This window comes from Molothrus aeneus, chromosome 4, assembly GCF_037042795.1.
Source record: "Molothrus aeneus isolate 106 chromosome 4, BPBGC_Maene_1.0, whole genome shotgun sequence".
NCBI classification, from domain to species: domain Eukaryota; kingdom Metazoa; phylum Chordata; class Aves; order Passeriformes; family Icteridae; genus Molothrus; species Molothrus aeneus.
In genome coordinates, this window is record NC_089649.1 from 50,407,419 (window position 1) to 50,426,616 (window position 19,198).

The following is a 19,198-nucleotide window of genomic DNA, read 5'->3' on the forward strand; positions in this document are numbered from 1 at the left end:
TGGGTACCCAGCTCTGAATAAATCTTTTCAAAAGATTAGAATTTAGAAGAATGAAGAAGAATTCTTAATTAAGAATTGCTAAGAATTAAGAATAATTTTTTTTTAATTACAAAGAATTATGGAAATCAATTTCTTTCACTATTTTTGAGCTCCAATATTATTTATTCTTTAAAAATTTAACTTACAGGACATCTAATCTACTGTTGGGGACTTGAACTAGCCTAGATGAAGATCTTCTGTCTGCTCATCAGTTACAGATGTTAATTGGGGTGAGGGTCATGATACTAATCAGTTGCACAAATGACCTACATGTGGAAACAAATAGATGAATAATATTTCCAGGTCACAACCAGTAGTAAATATTGCTCTATTAAATATTTACATATACAGATGGAACATTGCTTGTTTGTTTTGGGATTTTGGTTGGTTGGTTGGTTGGGCTTTTGCACGCCAGAAAAAACCAAAAAAACAAAACAAAACCCACCACCAAAGACTCCTGCATTTGAACAAAAGGGATTGAAGAGAGAAGCAAAACTTTTTTTTCTATTTCATGACAATGCTAGCAGGAATTACTACTTTAAAAAAAATCTGCTGGTGTGTGCTTCCTGTTCCAGTTTGTTTAGTCACAAGTCTGAATTAGATCTCTCTGTTGGTTGGTTTCGTTTACTATAAACAGGTCTTGTGCTTTGTTTCAATACATCAAAGTCCTTAGCCAGGCACAGACAGGTAAGGTAAAAGGGGGTAAGAAAGTTTACAGTCTTGCTTCATTGTTTCTTTAAGCGTTCCAGACAATGGTCAGGGGATCACACGGAGTTTAAAAGAAGGCTTGGTCGCTGTTTTTCTGTCTATGTAAACTGGTTTCTCTTTTGTTCCTTTTCTAGAAACCACATGTAACTTTAGGTCAGAAAAGTGTAAAATGTGGCACTTAAACCAGCGTTACCGCTGCCCTGGGGTAACTCGATCAGGCAAAGGTGCAGGCTCCTCTCCCTGCTGTGCTGATGCCCGCTGCGTCCTTCAGGTGAGTACCAGAGGTTTATTTTCTTTTCAAATATCCATCCACCTGAAGGAGGCAGACGGCTGAGAAGGGTATTTTCTCACGACTGACACTGCCAAAAAAAACCAAAAAAAACAACTCACTGGTTTAGCCCTTTAGAGATAAATGCGAATCACTCCATCCCACAGTATTTTTAGTAAAGCTGCTCTAAAAGTTTGCTTCAAGCCCTTGCATCTCTCAAGGTTTTCTTCTCTGGTTTTGGGGGGTTTGACTTTTTTTTTGGGGGGGGGGTGTTTGTTTTTTGTTTGGTTTTTGTTGTTGTTGTTTTGGTTTTGGTTTTGGGGTTTGGGTTGGGTTTTTTGTTTGTTTGTTGGGGGAGGGGTTTGCTGTTGGTGTTTTTGGGGGTTTTTGTTTGTTTGGTTTGTTTTTTTTTTTAATCTGCCCTCTTAAAACAACAGGAATGCTGGCTGGCCCTCAGCCAGCCAGAACTCAGCAAGCAGGGTAAAATTTCAGTTCAGATTTACGGGAAGGTGTTGGGAGTAAAAATCTGGTTTGGTGAGTTTAAGGCAGGGAGTAGTCCGGAGACAACCTTGCTACTGTGAGTGTGGAGAGAAAGAGAGGAGGGGGGGGAGGAGGATAATAAAAACCACCCAGGCTGGAGATTAGAGACCAATTTTTCCCCTGTCCGAGTTTCAGTGCGTGTTGCTGAGCTCCTGTAGCCTTATCGAGTTTGCAGGCAGAAAGCCGGGTCTGGGGGTGCAAGAGCTGCGCGGTGCCGGCAAAGAGCTCAGCTCAGCGCCCTGGAATGTGCGGCTTAGGGCAGGGGCGGCCAGGGGCTTTGGCTTAGCTGGTACTAATTGCAAGTTTTAGTGCTCAAAAATTCTGGTTAAAAAAAAAAAAAAAAAAAAAACAAAACAAAAACAAAAAAAAAAAATCCGAGCAAAGAAGCAAAGAGCCAAGAGAGGGGGTTAAGACTGGGAGAGCTGTTGCTCCAAGCAGCAGTGCAAGGAGTTGCTCAACTCTCACTTAGCAGCGCGGTAGGAAGGACAATGCATTAAGGTCGCTACCCCAAAACGCCGCCGCTGCTGCGAATGGTGCTGGGCGCTGAGGTGGGCTCCAGGTAGGTACCGCCGCTTCTCGGTTTGCTCTGCGCTTCATCCGTCCTTAGCTGTGAATTGGATTGTACTTACTCCTCTGTGATTGGGTTGACAATGTAAGCGACCAGAAGTTCACTCAGAAAATACATTTTAAAGTATTTTTACGGGGGAAAGGCAAATGGAGACAACTGCAGAGGTTTTCGGTGGAGTTTTGGTGACTCTTTCCAATTGACAGATTTCTGGTGATTCTGAAGAAAGATGACAGGCGAGAGGCACACGCAGGTACTAAAAAAGGACAGATTGAGAAGTGATTTGCAAGATCTGAGAGTTTTAATTTAAAATATGTGTTTCTCCAAGTCAAAGATAAAGCACAGCGTGACTTGCCTAATGTCTTTGGAGTCAATTTCGGAAGTAGTGTTTCGTTTTATGGCTGTTTTTTCTTTTTGAACGCTTAAAATACTGTAATTTGTACAGACCACAGAGCCGTGGCACAAGTGACAGGGAGGTGACAAGAGGGCTCTGAGTCTGCTGTCTGCCAATCTGTTATAGACATTAGCATAAGAATGGGACCTTATCTGTGAAAAGTTTCTGAAGACCATTTAGAACACATGTATCCATCAGGAGATCAGGCATCTTCTTCACGCTGAGATATGCGTGAGTAGATGAGAAATACTAGGGCTCATGTTAAAAGAAGCAGCAGATTTTAAAGTTTTTTTAGAGGTAAGGCTGCGCAGCTCATTTCTTCTCAGGAACTTGAAATAAAACTTTGAGCTAAAGCCAATCTATTGTAATGGATAAAGATGGGCTGGGACCTTACAGGTCGCAAAATCCCTACCAAATTTTATCGGCTCAACTGGGCTGACCTGGCAGAAGGCAGGAGCAGCATCAGACGGGGCTGAAATGAGCCGCCCGAGGCTAACGCAAGCTGAGTATCGGTGCCCTGATGTGTCTCCCAGACTGTGCAGTTGATAATTTGGACAAGCCTGCAATTACTCCCTCCCGGTGCGGCCGAGCTGCCGTGGTGCGAGGGGAGCCGCGCGTTCCGCACGGCGGCGGGGGCGGGGGGAGCGCGGACTGCGCGCCCGCGGAGCTGCCAGGCCGGGGCAGAGGTCGCCCGCGGTGTTAAGCGGAGCCTGGCATAGAGCTGGGAAACTGGGAGGCAGCGTGCGCTCTCCGAGAGGAGGGGGAGATAACGCCAGGAATGGGCCGCTGCTGGTGTCCGGCAGGCTCGAAGCTAACAGACTGCTGGCTGCGAGATAAACCAAGAGACAAACACTCCTCCTGCACATTCGTTCTCCCTCCCGCCACTCCCCTGCATATTCCCGTCCTGAGAGAGGTTGTTCTCCGGGCTTGTTTCAGAGCTGTGCATCCTGCCGAGAGCTGAGGGCAGCTGTTCCCACCTCTCCTCGTAGCCTGGGGAGAGCCCAGCACCCTCTTCTGCTTTTGGGGTCTGACCTCTTCTGAGACACAGGCTCCGGGCCCTCAGTGATGTTAAGGAAATATTTGGAGGTTTTGGACTGGCGTGTAAATAGGGTTGCTAATAATTTCTGAGGGTCCCTGCTGCAGCTGAGGATGCAAAATCTTTCTTTAACGTTTTAGAAAATAAAAGATTTTTTAAAACTCGAAAACATTGTAATAAAAATATTTAATATAGGCAGTGGAGATGGTAGAGTCTTCAGGGAATACTGCTTCTATGTCAGTTTGGTCTGAACCCTTGATCTTGCGTAGCCCTCACCTGGCCGGCTTCAGCAAAGCTGGCACCGGGGTCTGCTTTTGCAGCTTCCCACGTTTTGGAGTCTTGGCCTCCTCCACATGGCAGAGCCCCCTCATTTTGCTACCACTCTATGAAATGCTACACCATCTTCTGTGAAAGCTGTGGGAGCATCTGACAGCTAGAGAAGACCAGGGGTTACCCTGGAGTGGTGTGAGAGTACCTGTTGGATTACCATAGGGGCCCACTGCACTTCTAGGGTGACAAACTCCAGCAGAGGTGACACCACATTTATGGGTGAAACAAAACGGTGATCTTGGCTTTTTCATTCAAATGGCCCTGATCACTTGTGTGTAGTTTCCTGAACCAATATTGCTGTGATTTATTGAGAAATTTAGCAGGGGCAAGTATGCGCTCTTTGTGAAGAAACATGGGCAGATCCTGTTCTTGTTTAAAAAAAAGTCAATGATGAACACAAAGGTGAACATAAAGTTCAGGTTTGCTTTGTAGCAAGGAAGCAGATCTAACATAAAGAGTTTAAAGAGACCATCTCCATGCTTGTGCATATAGTTGCCTCTCTTGTCATGAAGTGGAAATCTCCAAATTACTGATGACTTAAACCAACAAATCCTTCCTTATATTGTAGTCACTTTGAAATTTGTTTCATAAGGGGATTTTTAGGTGTAATTTTCAAGTTCGTAAAATGGATCCCATGAACAGGATATTTTTGTCTGCTCCCTTAGCAGAGGGAAGGACTCTGACCTTTATCTTTCCATTATGAGGCCTAAAATAATATTTCTTTCTGCTGTAGGAATTTTTTTTCAATAAAATGCTTCTGGGTACACCTAGCTCTTGCCAAGATCAGGAACATCTCAGTAGCCTTGCTGAGACAATGCAGGCATTGTATAGCTATGGCTGGTAGGGCTTTGGTGACACAGTAAACTCAACAGAGAAAAGCAACTTTTTAGTAACTGCAGAGCTGACTACCTGATACTTGAGGGCATTTTTGTCCTTTCCAGGCTTTCATTTGCCCTGATCCCAAGTAAGATTTTATTTGAAAAGAAGAAAGAGGTTTCTGATATTTTTAAAGTGTGTTTTACAAAATATGCTTAGAGTTTGGATATTATCTTTTGCTTAGGTAGGTCATAAAGCTGAGACTGAGTCAGCACAGATGGGCTTATTTGCCATGAGATGGAAAGAAATTACAAAGGCATGAGAATCCTCTACCAATAATAATGCGACAACAGTAACTTTCATGTATTTTCAAAGGGAGAACAGCTTAACCAGCCTCCAACAACTGAGAGGCTTTCTATCTTATTTGCCAATGGGAGAGCCATTGGAAGGTTTACTCTGGAAAAGCAGCACCCCAAATGATGTAGCTCAGAGTTTGCTTTCGTGTTTTGGCCTTTTGAGTACCCAATGGATGGGCTGGAGCTGCGCCGTAGAAATAAACTGAGGTACTGCTTCTGCCTTTTTGTCTTTTACCAGAGAAACTTAGCTCCACCACAAGTCAGGGTGTAGGCTGAGTTTCAGCAAGTTGAGTTCCCAGTAACATTCAAGATGTCATTTATGATTGCTGTGTCACAGAGCTGGGATTCCTGACCTGGGTGTTTCTGCTGCGGGGACCTGCTCACACAGGTGGAGCGGAAGGGCTGCCACTGCCATGTGGGGTTTGTGCACAAAATAGCTGCTGAGAGGCAAGGGATGGGATGGATGCAGGTGGAGCACAAGGAAATGGTGAGGGGTCAGCTGGGTACAGAGCCAGAGCAGCATGCCAGCAGGCTGGCTGCTGTTGGGCTACCTCAGCAGCAAGGGAGAGACTTTAGAAAGAATTTAGGAGAGGTGAGCAAAGTTCCTCTGCAGCTGTGATCAGGGAGGCAGTCCCAGTGAGGAATCATGAAGGAAAACAGAAGGGCATATGATGAGAAGCATAAAGTAGGTGTTCATAAGCTGCAAAAGACACCTGGTTGTACTATTCAGCTCTGCCTGCCTAGGCAAGTATTGTGCGTAAAGACCTTCTATTTTATTTGTTAGAAGATGGAAAGAGGATCAACAGGAGCACAGAAAATGAGTGGCACATTCAAAGCTATGAAAATGACTCTTGAAATAATATTTGGAAGGTAAAACAGTGGATCAAGATTGTAGATCAACAGTGGATCAAATTACGACAGGGCAAAAAGGAATGAAACCATTAATGAGCTAATGTGAGGGTGAGACTCCAGGGAAGCATTTAGGTTTTGAGGGCAGATAGAATAGCCAATGTCTTTGACATGCACACAGAAAGCATCAACAGGTCTTAGCTGTACCTTGAAAGAAAGGCTGCCCAAATAAAAATTGTGCCCTGCCTGCAAACAGAGCAGTAATGGTCACTGTGGAAAGGAGAGAAAAGAAACTTTGGGTATTCCTTGAGAGGGGGGCAGTATTAGAGGCTCTGCTTTATCCACACATAGCTGGAAGTGATGGCTGGGTTTTCAGCAGACAGTGTTTCAACCTTTCTAGCAGAAGAGAAACAACTGAGGGGTGTTGGTTGGGCTGGATATTATAGGGAAGAAAATCGAAGAGAATTGAAATGTAGGGAGAATTTTGCAATTTAACTTGGTATAGAGGTAAGGGCTAAAAGCAAAAGAGAGGTCATGAGGGTTGATGGAATGGAAATTGCAAAAAGGCTGAATAGTGGACATAATGGGGGAGGCTAGTGGGTGGTGCTGAATGGGACCACTTGTGGTTTAGTGCAGGAAAAACCCAGCAGTAGATAGCCTCTGGACAGTGCATGCCAAATAAACAGTCTTTTTTAATGAGGAAAAGAAAAGGATCGGGGCAGAAGAGGAACAGAATTGTTAAAATGGACGTAGCATGACAGAGAGTGATATGGGTCATCAGCATAAATCAGCAGCAATAAGAAGAGAAAAATGGGGAATCAAAACCCAAGGAGGAAGGTGATGGACTTGGGTGAAGGGGAGGCATTTGCAGGGCTCAGAAGAGAAGGGAAGGGAGAAAATGACAAATGAACAATCCTTGAAAAGAGGAGGAGGAGGAAGAGGTGGAGGAGGAAGGAGACAGGGGAGGAAAAGGTCAGTTCACTGAGTCTGATCCCCAAATGGGATCAGAAAAGCTGAGACAGAGGTGCTTTATTAGGGTTTGAAAGCTATGCTCAAGATTTCAGGACCTGTAAGGGTGGAATTATGAAGAGACTGTGGCTAATGGGTCTTTAACGCTGGAAGTTGTGCTGGGGTGACAAGCAGAGGGTATGAGGTGTGAGCAGTATGCAGGGTGCAACTGTGGGAGCTCTTGTGGCTGGGGAGGGAGGAAGAGCCGGCGTGGGGAAAAAAGCATGAAAGGCAAGGAGGGAAGATGGAGTAAAACACGATCATGCACGCAGGGACATGTCCTCTAGATGTTTTTGCAACAAAAGAGCACGTTCAACTCACCTCAATTAAATATTAACATTATTACCATGACTTAAGGCCATGTTTCTGGCAGTAAAATTTCTGTTGACTGTATGCTGAAATTTCACCAGAGTTCATACACTACTATCCACATCCTAATGTGAGTGTTAGTCCTCACAAGAAGCATTTCACTGTCATTAGCATTTTCATTAAAGGTAGCACTAATACGGTGCTGGAAGCTCACAGGAGCATAGTCACAGGTAAGGCTGCAAGCAGACCTAAACTTAATTGGCGAATGCGTTCAAACTTTTGGGACTGCACTATAATCTGTGGCTCTTGAAGATGGATTCTGCCTTTAGCTTCTTGGCCTCATGAAGTTGGCAAGAAAAGACACAACTTATCTGACATACTGAGTGCACACTTTTGGTGAACATGGAGGTGCCTCTGGCTGGGTCAAGGAGATCTGAACGAGCTTGCTATTGCTGCCATTTGTGGTGTCTTAGTCAGTGTTTACAAAGTAAATGGGATGAGTAGATAATACTGACAAAGTTGTCTGCTCACCCTAAGCACCCAGGCCAAGGGTGGCTGCAGATGTACCCAGCAGCCTTGCACAACCCCAGGGCCCAGATGCAAGCTTCAACCTGGGCAGGGCTCAAACAGGCCACAGTTGTCCTGCACGGAAGGAAAAAATGTGATTTTCATAGAGGATAATTGTATTGAGCAACAATAAACAAAAAGGCTTTTACATGCTTCTTCCACATACTGGAGTCCTGAGTCTCAACTTACCAATGTGAGTCACAGGTCAGACTGTACGTGTACAGAATAAATCTTCCTAAGCACCACAGGGGTGGCAAGAGGTATCTGGGATGTCAGCACAGTGCCCTTCCTTCCATGGTGTGTGATCAGTGGGAAGAGGGTCTGAGACAGCTCTGGAACACAGCTGTGTCTGTGCTGCTCTGCCCCTCTCTGCCTTGTCAACTGGGAGCCCTTCCTGATATTTTAAGGTCTGTTCTATGACCTGCGTTTCACCACATGTGTTTGCAGGTCTTTGCTGGAGGTGGTGAGGTGTCTTCCCGTGGTCACTATTTCTCTTGGAAAGCTCTGGTTTTCTGCAGGGAGTTGTCTGCAAGCTTACACTTTTGGCAAGCAGCAAGACTGGTGAACAATTTTAGTTTTTACTGTTTGCTAACCTTATGAGTCTAAGTAAGAAAATTCCTGTGCAAATTCCTGCACAAATTCCTGGCCATTCCCATGGCCACCTGCCTCGGGGGAAGTTTATCAGGTACACTGTCTGGTTGATATACAGGGCACTGTATAAATCCTACAGCTCTGAGGAATGTGGAATGAACTGCCAGAAGCCCTGAGTAAATACAGCAAGTATTGCTAAACCAGAGGCACTGGTGGTCTTGTCTGTTGGCTTTTGCATCAGAATGAGAAAAGCCCAGGGCAAGCATTTTGCTTACAGAAGAGTTTCGGGGCTTTTTCCCCCTCCTCTATCTAGAGCATTATCTGGAGTTTCAACAGTGGCTTTTTGATTCCTGTCATCTCCCAAAGATGGGTTTATGGTGGTGTGCCAGTGGGAAGAGAGGCACCTTTAAAAAAACTCAGGGATTTGAGAGGTATTAACAATGATTCTGCTAGTCCCTGGGCTGTGGGGCTGCTGAGAGCAGGTTGTGGTGTCCATCTCATTGGCCTTTACCAAGGAGACTGAAATCTGAGTCAAATCCTAGCATTTCCATCTGTAGATCACTGAGGTTTTGGGTTGTTTGTGTGTTTTTAAAAGGAAAATATAGTATTTATATTTGTATATTTGTACTTTTATACAAACAGCATGTGCACTAGATGTATCAACACAAATCAGTCTCAGTGCTGGATTTTCTACTCCTAAAGCACTGTCAGTTACCATTTTTATCTCTGTTTCAGGAAGATGATCTTATGGGATCATTTTGCCCACTGTGTCATATTTTTTTTTCTCCTCTGTATGCCAGAAATACACTCTTGAGGAGTGCCACAAGAGATGAGCTGTTAAAGATTATACTACAAATATAAAAGTGGTGAAGCATGAAGCATCTCTGCCTCTGTATTTTCCAACAGATACAGCAGGGTGTTTTTTTCTAAATAAATAAGTTGTGTAAAAAAATACAGGTTATCCAAAGGAAGTTTAAGCAAAATCGCTGACAGTGAGGTTTACTTTCCCATGGTCAGTGTAAGAAACTTAATTTTATGGAAAATGCCGTGCATCTGTAAGCCTAGAAGGGTAAGTTCTCAATAAAACTTCATAATGGTAATAGTGAAAATCAGATAAAGACCTCAACTCTCTGTGCATGCTGCCAGTACACAAGACATGGACTGAAGGAGGGGGTTTGTAAGCTGGGGTATCTTTGGATGTACCTTCATGTTTTTAATACATAGGCAACTAACTGTGTGCTCTCTTTTTTGCTGTACTCCAAAGCAATCACAAAGGATCCTGCTGCAGTTTGGGAGCTGTAATTGTGTTGGAATTGTGGATACAAGGTTACCTGTCCCCTGTGCCCCAGGAATACTCACAAATGGGTCAGACAAACCCTTTGCAGAGCTGAGGCTGGTGCAAAGAGGATTAGATAAACTTGTAGTTGTTGTTGCTGCTATGCAAGTTTCTTTCAGAGTTCTGTGTTCCAAGCTGGCTCACTGCTTCTCCATCTTCAGAGGTTCTGGCACTGGTGGCAGTTTCTGGGTCTCCATGCTCTCTGCATGCTCTGTGTCAGTCAGTGAGTCTGGCACTGTGGCCAGGGATCCTGGCACAGGATATGTGCTCTGAACTGGCTTGTGTGTACCCTGGTGCCCCACGGACCGCCCACTCTGCATCCTTGCAAACACTAGACAGCTGGGTGTAAGGTGTTGGAACCATGGAAAAGCAAAAGGGGTGATCCCCCCTCTGGCCAACATCAGGATCTTTGAATGACAGGCAAGGTGGATGAACCAGACTTTCCTTTTCACTGCTTTTCTACATTGTTTGAATGTGGGTTTCAGCCACAGTACCAAGACACAGAGAGGGCTTAGCTTCTGCCTGAGCTCTGATGAGGGGACAGAGTGTCTCTAAATCAAGCACTGTAACATGAACAGTGTGAGATGAACATAATTTTGTTCGTCCTTCTGTAGATCCAAACCACTTATATCACATTTCCTCTTCATCTAATCTTATCTGTTTTGTGTTGCAATCCTTGCTGTGCTTCCCTATTTCCAAACCAAAGCACAATCTTTCTGAAAAAAAAATAAATCTGAAAGCTGCTGCCATTTTGAAACGTGGCCTTTTTCAAACAAAGAACATCAGGTGGTATTTGACACATTGGTTCATTAATCCTTACCTGAAAGGAACTGATGCCAAAATCATTGCATTCCTAAAGCTCCTGCAAATGTCAATCACTATTAAATAAAGGTTTCTTCTGAGTTCACAAGTACTATTGTACACGTATGTGCAACAGGGTGTAGAACAAGCCAGGCAAGAAGCAAAAAGTATACAAATGACTGGTTTTGCAGGAAAAGCACCAGTATAAAACTTAGGAAACCTGGGTTCACCTCCTTGCCTTGCCATAGAAAATAACACACATGAGTTAACAACGGTACAATCCAGTGGTTTTTGTGGATATCTGTCTTGTGCTTGCCGTTCTCTGCTGGTATAGCTGAACATCCCACCAGGTTGTGAGGTCTGCTATGGCCACACTGTGGGGAACTTCAGCAAATCTCGGGAATTTTTCTGTGTTTGGTTATGCCTTCGTTTTGATAGGGTTGGGTTGTTGTGCTGTGCGAGTCCTGGGGAAGGATGAGGGAAGGTGCCAGTCCCAGCTGGACACTAACCCAAATATCTGGCAGCCCCTGGGCTCCTGGCCTCAGCTCCCCTTTCTTCAGTCCCACAGCCCTGGGGTGAGGGGGACTCCATGGAGCACTGCAATGGCTCGGGCTGCCAAGGGATGGGAAGGGGGCACTGCCAGCATTTCATGATCCAGCTCTGTCCCTGTGAAGTGAGAGCAAGGTCCTGCTGATGGAGCAGTGAGCAGCACCTGCTGTGAAACTCCAGGGACAGAGGAGAGCCGGTAGTCCCCAGGATGCTGGTGGGACAAGTCCCAGGTTTCTGCTTCAGATCACTGGTTTTGGAAAAGCAGTTTGAAATGTACTGCTAAAGGGCCTGTAGCTTTAGTGTTGATGAGTAGATATAACTGTTGTAGCCCACTCTAGAACTCTGTGGAAAAAGTGTCCACACAATATAACCTACAGAGATCTGGAACTGTAACTGCTCCAAGTGCATGACATTTACCATCCAAAAGTTTCCATTGTACAAGCAGATGTAAAAGGAAGAAGACAGAGCAACTCTGGTTAATAAGAACGTCCTTCATTTTCTATTAGGAAACCATGTTTATTTGTTCATGATTTTGCAAAGGTTTGCATTGCATGGCAAGATACCTGAAGCCTGTGAATTGTTCTGCATTTACCTGTATAGAGACCCAAGAGTCACTTAGCCTAAAAGTGTTTGACAATTTCTGAAAATCAAAACCAGAGAATTTGCTTTTTTTCAAACTTTTGCAACTTCTTCCTAAGGTTTCCTAAGTACTTGACCTCAAGCAGGGAAGTAGCTCTTGTGGAGGGGTCAAAGCAGGATGTGAACCTTTGAAAACTGAGTTTCCATGTGTTTACTGGAAACTTCAACTTTTAACGTCCAAGTCCCCGAACCCACTGTTGACACTGCCTATGCTCTGAGAAAACTTGAGTCAGAGTTCTAGCATGAGCCTGCTGGGCTCTCTGCCCTGTGTTCAAGAGCAGCTATAGGGCATCTAAAGATAAAGAAAGCAAAGAAACAGGTACTGGGCCGTGGGGCTCCTGAAGAACAGGCTGAACCTAGTGGGAAGGGAAGAGGGAGAAGAGAGACAAAGAGGCAGGAGAGAGAAGAGCACTGTCTGCCTTGAAAAGCTGATGCAGAGTCAGAAGGCTGATGGAAAAGGGGATTTGATAACTCAGAAATGACTGGGAAGAGGTGGCTGGGCAGGGAGACAGCACATTTGGGAGCAAAGTCTGACATGGGGGGGCTGCACTCAGAGCCAGCCAGGCAGGGGTTCTCAGGGCTAGAGACAACGACAGGAGGAAGGAAATGTGGGAGTTTGAGGCACTGCTATTGGGCAAGGGCAGGAGCAGAAGAAAGGGCAAGTCATCCAAGGTGACTGGATGCAGCCCAAGCCAAAGCACTTTGGGATGTGAATTCAAGGGTTTTCACCACTCCAACTTTCCCTCAAGAAGCTGTAAGGAGTCCCACACTCATGCCTCTTCTTTCTCTGCTGCTGCCCTGCCTTTGTCATTTACTGTTCCTTTGTGAAACAGAAGTCCAAGCAGTAAATATCATGTGCTACCCCTCTGGTGACACATGCATCAGTAGGATGCCTCATGATGGAATTTGGGGTTGGGTTTCAGTTTGCATAAAAAAAAACAGGGAACCTTAGGAAACCATGCACAACTATATCCTGCTCATAAAAATGTGAAGTGCCAGATTTATAGTCTGCACAATACTAGTTTGCCTTCTGTTATGTATATTATTATAGTATGATCATGGCTTTTTGACACATTCAGTGCTGATGAGGTTTTTTGAAGGAGCCTTGCCATATGCCATCCATAAAAATGAGGGTGGACAATAAACTTTGAATATTTAAATTTTTTTTGTCCTGCTGTTTGGGATGTAAATGGTTCATGCTCTTGAATTCCTTTGCTCTGAAGAGAGATTTATTACTCTTTGGCTTTTTAGTAGTGCTCATTACTATAACATTTAAATACTTACAAACAGTAATGAGATAATCTGCAAAACAACCATTTGATATTTATTTACTAAAAAATAGGGATACAAGATATAAATGAAGAAGTTTGCCATAGTTTTGATTATACAGTTTAGGATGCTAGGGCCAGGCACAGGTGAACTTGCTTAGATAAAGGTCATCTTCACTGAACAGTGTTCTTAAGGGTAAACAAGCTCTAGCTATAGGCTTGTGTCAAGCTAAGAGGTTGTTTTGGATGGTCACAAATACAGGTACACAAATAAGTTGATGTGTTATTTCCATGTTTTCAAAATTGTGCAATCACTTTTTTTTTTTTGCTTTAGAGTGGAATTTTATTTAGAAAATATCACCAAATTTAATGATAAAAATGGGGTAAAGAGTTCAGAAATTTAATATTTGCCTCAAGGCAAAACAAATTGTCCTCTTTTCTTGTTTTATTTGTACTTCAGCTACTAGTATAAGTCAGTCACCCTGCTCACCTCATGACTCTACTTTCCAGAAAACTTAGTTTTGCTTAAGATCCACATTTGCAAAATGCATTTCCCAAACAGTTCCCTCACAGCTCTAAGTGCTCCTGCAAGCAAATTGCAGTCCAGAAAATGTTCCCATCTGGAAACAAGGAACATGCCACTGGTCACCAGCTGTACAAAGCTTGGTTTAAATGACTTGTCCAGTTATACACAAGATCCATGTGCAGACCAAAGGGAGGAAGCTGTAATCAAGAGCCTCTTTATTTGCCTTAGCCGTGGATTCCCCTTTCCTGCAGTGCATCAGGTGCTGTCACCTCTGTTGTCTCTGGCAGAATGTTGGGGACAGCAGCCACTGTTGGTGTCTGAGCCCAGCTTCTCTGCAGGAACAAGGCCACCTTCTCTATTGCATGTCAAGCAAAGGAGGCCCCTGTCTGCCATGAGGGTCCAGAGCAGTGTGAGATCAAATTTGCAGGTTCCAAACATGAGGTGCTCCAGGGGAGCAGCACATTGCACCACTCACCCACCCATGCACACATCTGCATATCCACCCAGACCCAGGCTGGCACCTTCACTTGGTGAAACATGGGAGTGAGGGCAATGGTACCTGGCACTTGTCAAGCTGGAGGGTACCCAAGGAAAGCCCTGCAATGCTTTTGTCCCTCTTGGGCTGTAGAGCTGTGTTGGGTACACCAGAAATAAGTGGCTGGGGTGGGGAGATGCCAGCCCCCTGCCACTGCCTAGTCAGGGATCTGTGGGGCCAGAAGGAGAACTCACAGGTAGAGACATCCTCATCACCAATGGTTGATTAGGTATTTGGCTGGGAAGGGGAGAGCCTGGGTTGTCATTTCTGTGCCATGGCCCCTTTCTGTGTTTTATCCCCATCCTCCATGTTGTGGTAAAAGAGGGAGGAGTGAACCATGGCTTCTCATGGTGGGAGTCAGTCACAGTCTGAATTGTGCTGACTTAGGGGCTGGTTTGAGGATGCAGTGGTCCCACATTGGGACCATGCATCCCTGCTGGTCAGCTGGACATCTGATGAGACTGGCCAAGCAGGACAGTGACCAAAACCTTGCAAGGCAAGCCTCTTTTGCTGACAGCATTGCAGCTGAAAAAACAGATGAAAACATAAATGAGGCTGGTGTCCTCTACATAGTAAGAAAAGATAGGGGGGTAAAGAAGGAAGACATACAGTGCGCAGTGTGCTGAGGACTGGGATATTACCCATGCTCGGTGTACTAGGGTTAGACATTCCCTTGCTTAGGAAATATGTTCAGCATGGCTCTGGCCACCACAGTGCACCTCTTCTAGAGATCTGTTTATTAAAGTGTCCTGTAAAGTGGCAGAAGTCAAATGTAGCAATTCACCCTGTGCTGTTGTGATATTTTACTCTCCTTTTCCTGGTGGATAAGAGTTTCAAGTGATAGCTGCCTGAAGTTAAGCTGTTTTCAGGAGAGGAACAGGAGATTGGTCAGAGGCTGAGGTGATGGGACTGTGCACTCAGGGCTGCCCACCACACAGGGCTGTGTTTCTCCTTTGCACTTTGCCTTCAGGCAGCCTAGGGCTGAGGCACAGCTATACAATGGGGCTGCTTTCCCTCCCATACCAAAAGCAACTGTGACTCAAGAAAGGTGCAGGATCAAAACCTGAATGCATTACATTTCCTAAACAGTGCATATTGGCAAAGCTTTGGTTCTTTTTCAAGCAGAAATGGACAACTGAGAAACACTTGTTGCACTGGGTGCTGCAGATAGCAGAGGAAAAATATCCCTTGATCAACCAGCTTGAAATGCAGGATCAGAAATGAAGCACACAGAGCAATCTCCCTAATTCATAGCAAATGGCAAAGATAAGGATGAAAACTCCTGTTCCGGGGTGAGCTGCAACACAGCAGATTATGCTACAGCCTTCATTGAGCAAACCTGAGGTGTGAACATGTTTGTGGAAACTAATGGGTGAATGATTCACAAAGAGAGAAAAGGACCTCCCAAAAAAATAGAAGAGCATGCACCTCGAATAGGGGACAAAGCAATGATACTCCTCTCATAATCCATGGTGGTAGCAGTACATTCCCTTTCATGCACCTGTGCTCATGCTTATCTGCACTTTCTCTGTTCTGCAAGGCCACAGGCTCTGAGGAGGACCTGCAATACCTGGTGATTGCTTTATAACACAATAGCTTTTGAAAAGATGCAGGACTGACATTATCATTTAATGTCTGTCCATTCCTCTGTTCATTTTATAGAGCAACCACAGAGAATGCAAACCACCCTCTTTTTATCTCCAAAGCTTTTTTATCAGGTCTGTAGGCTGGCCCAGCTGTGTTGGCCAGATCATATTTAGCTCCTTCTTCTCTGTGTGCTTCACCTCTGCTTTCTCACACTGACAGTGCTAGGGGCCATACCTGACCACCTACTAGGAAACATTCTCTGTCTACTGGCCAGATTTCACCTGTCTAGGCTGTATGTGAAGTGTACTGATACAACAAACAGGGAAAGCACAGCCTGAGTTTTGTGTGAGCCAAGGCAGCTTGCAGTAGTGACCATCAAGCAGGTCACAGCCACCTGGGCTAGTAAGGAGAGCCTGTGTCTGCACAGGTTGTGCCCACTTATTTGAAACTGGTGAAAATCAGCATGTGGCTTTCTGGCTTTCAAAGCTAAATTGCTGTCAAACCCCCTGGAGATAGCATACATTATTACTGTAGTACTTGAGTGGGGTGAGTTTGTTTGGTTTTTTTTTTTCCTTTGTATTCCCTCTCTATTCAGATTTTGATTTAATATTCCTTCTCTCCCTCTGATTTGGTCACTTTGTGTCTTAGAGCTTAGAGATTTCCTGCCTATATATTGAAAGTTTTTAATGAAGAATTTCAGCAACACTCAGAGTTACCAGTAAAAGCCCTCTGCAGATTTTGACAGAAGGAGTTATATGAAATTACTTCTAATCTCTTTATCCTTGTCACACCACTCTGCTATGCAGTAATACACCAAAGAATTTCCAGAAAGCAGAGGTTGGCAACTTACAATACCTACTCACTTGGTTGAAAAAATAATTAATAAAGGAATTGGGATGTGAATTCAATCTGCTGCTTTGTTCGCTGAGGGACAAAGGAGGGGAAAATTGGGAAAAGAAGACTGGAAAAAGTAAATGTTTTCCCAGTTTAATTTTTTTTCTAATAAAAACTTGAGGCCAAGCAAGCCATTTCCCTCAAAAGTTTAGATCATGTTCTGAAAGTTAAAAAAATGAAGTGTTTTGGTTGACTTTATCATGGCAGCTATCAATGGCATGTGGTTAATCCCTGTGGCAAAGCAGAGTGTAGAGTGGCAAAGCTGCAAGACAAATAACAGTACGTCCTTGAGTGCACCAGTTCTGTGCCTGACAGGTTTTCATTTTTCGCCCCGTTGCATAACGCTGGCACGCACACCTGGCACGCAGAGTGTGAAACTGGCTGAGCAGGGCTTGGTCCTGCTGCCATTCAAGTCAAGGCCAGAACTCTTCCAGTTCTCAGCAGAGGCAAGGTCACGGAATGTGCTGGAGCTGACAGCAGCCCAATGGGGAAGCCAGGCAGCAATACTTTGGAATGGGTCAGCTGTCTCCTACTCTAGTCCGATCTTACCTGCACTTGTGTTAGGACTCAGCATTTGAAATCCCATGACAACTAATGGCTTCCATTGTTTGTTTTCTCGGATTTATTTCCTTGAAAATAAAACCAAGAAAAATAGGGGAAAAATCCTGAGTATTATTTCCTCCTGAAATACACACCTACAGAAAACAACATATTGGTTTTCTTGTAGTCTGTGTTTGTCAATCTTAGCCAAGCATTGTGTGTAGGTGTAATGTGATTTAAAAAAATAAGATGAAATGTGGGTGGGACTGAAAATGCAGTTGCTATTATTCATCTGTTTATGCCATCATACACGTGTGATCAGGCTGTGATCTTGTGCAGCAGCCTAGGAACCTATGGATTGCTTGAATCATCTTCTGTAAAAGAGCCAGGAGGTTTGTTATTTAATACTTCTACTAGATCAGCAAGATCTGTATATACTACATTTGTATTTCATAGCTACAGCCAGCCTCAGCCCACACATGTGATGAAACATCAGCATAGAAATCCATACCCGTGCTTTTTTCTTTACAATATGCAGGCTCATCAGGATTCCAGCTAGGATAAAAATATGTGTAAACAGCTTACATATTTAGCAAAAATGAAGATTTTGTAAAAATAAAACAATCTGGGGCAAGTTTGCAAAACCGACTATCTGTATAAAAATTAAAATTCCAAGGAAAATATTTCCAGTTTTCAATTGTGAGCACTTTATGTGGAAATTGAAGGAACTTCTAAAGTGCTGGGGAAAAAATTAAACTGAAATAGACTTTTTATTTGGTTGAGAAAAGCAAGTAAAAAGAATTTTTCTTATTGTTGTTTCTGGGGTCAACTTGTGATACTAAAAAAAATTAAGGTCGTTTCTACACCTTTAGTTTTGCTGCACCTCCTCAGAAGGAGTAAAAATGTGGCACTGGCACTTGCTTGCCAAGCCATCCTCAGCTGGGTAGAGCAGGCAGTTTTTCCATGGGAGTCCAGTCCTTAATGCTCCTTCAACTCTGTGGAAACTTACCTGTGACGTATGCAGACCATCCAAAAATCTTAGGTACAGATCCCTTATCACGTTTTTGCAGGCTCAACCACATTCCTGCTTCCACAGAGAGCAGTTCTTCTAGCTGCAGGCAGTACAAACTTGCAGTGCTAATTATTTGATCATCCGCCTCAGTATTTCCAGATGTAAAAGATTTCTTTATTTTACTTGTTAAATAAGGAATTTGGTTTTCTATCTCTGTTCCCCATTAGCTACATCTCTGCTAGTAAATCAGATGTGCCCAGAATTGCTCTCTGGCACAGGGGCTGGCTGCCTCCAGAGGAGGATGCTGTGTCACCTGTCAAAACCCAATGGCTGCAACACCCACGCTGTGTGTAAGGTACAATGCAGAGCTCACCCTAAGCCTCAGTCTGTGCCTGGGAGAGTGATGATCTGCCCTCTGGTTTGGGCAACTGGTATTTAAATGACATGGGTCCAAAGTGTGTCAGCTGTTCTGGACCTTAAAAGGTGCAATTGGTTTCCATTCCAGCACCTAAGAATACTCACTGACATGGTTTGACTTCACTTACTTCTGTGGAGGTAGTTCTTACATCTCTCCCTTCCTCATTGGCACTGATCAGCTCAACAGCCTTCTTTCAGAGGCTCCAAAATCAGGTGAATACTTATTATGTCCCCAAGCAAAGTATTTGCATTCAAATAAAAGTATAATTAGTGCTAGCAGCTTTAGCAGGTGTTCTAGAATGAGGCTGGTAGGAGAGAATGAAGCCATCAAGATAAAAACCTGGGATCCATGGGATGTCTGCCCAGGAAGGAGTGAAACAAGGCAAAATGACAGGTAGCAGCAGATGCTGATGGAGAGGGCTGCTGGCTGCTGCTGAACTGAACAGTTTCACTGGGAATAAAGTCAAGAATTTCTAAGCAAGCATAAGACATGAGTCTATTTGCAGAGGGGGAGAAGGAGGAGTCTGGAGGCACTAATGGCCTGGATTTTGTGGGGTTTTTTAGGCTTTTTTTCTTTTTTTTTTTCTTTTTTTTTCTTTTTTTTTTTTTAGTGAGGAAACAAATTCAGCACAAATATGCTGTGGATCAAAGTTCAATTTTCCCTAACCTATTCTTACTGGGGATGCAATTGCAAGCAGAGCCCTACTGGAAGTAGAAA

General features: G+C 44.2%; 1 protein-coding gene across 1 annotated transcript in view; it reads left to right on the forward strand.

Moving 5' to 3' along the window:
* The first annotated feature begins 921 nt into the window (after positions 1 to 921).
* The window catches only part of RBM47 (RNA binding motif protein 47), a 74,002-nt gene continuing 55,725 nt past the window's right edge, over positions 922 to 19,198 (forward strand). Inside the window, exon 1 of the mRNA XM_066549117.1 lies at positions 922 to 1,018. Within this exon, the coding sequence (XP_066405214.1) occupies positions 999 to 1,018 (20 nt within the window). The 5' untranslated portion in view covers positions 922 to 998. The remainder of the gene's footprint in view (positions 1,019 to 19,198) is intronic.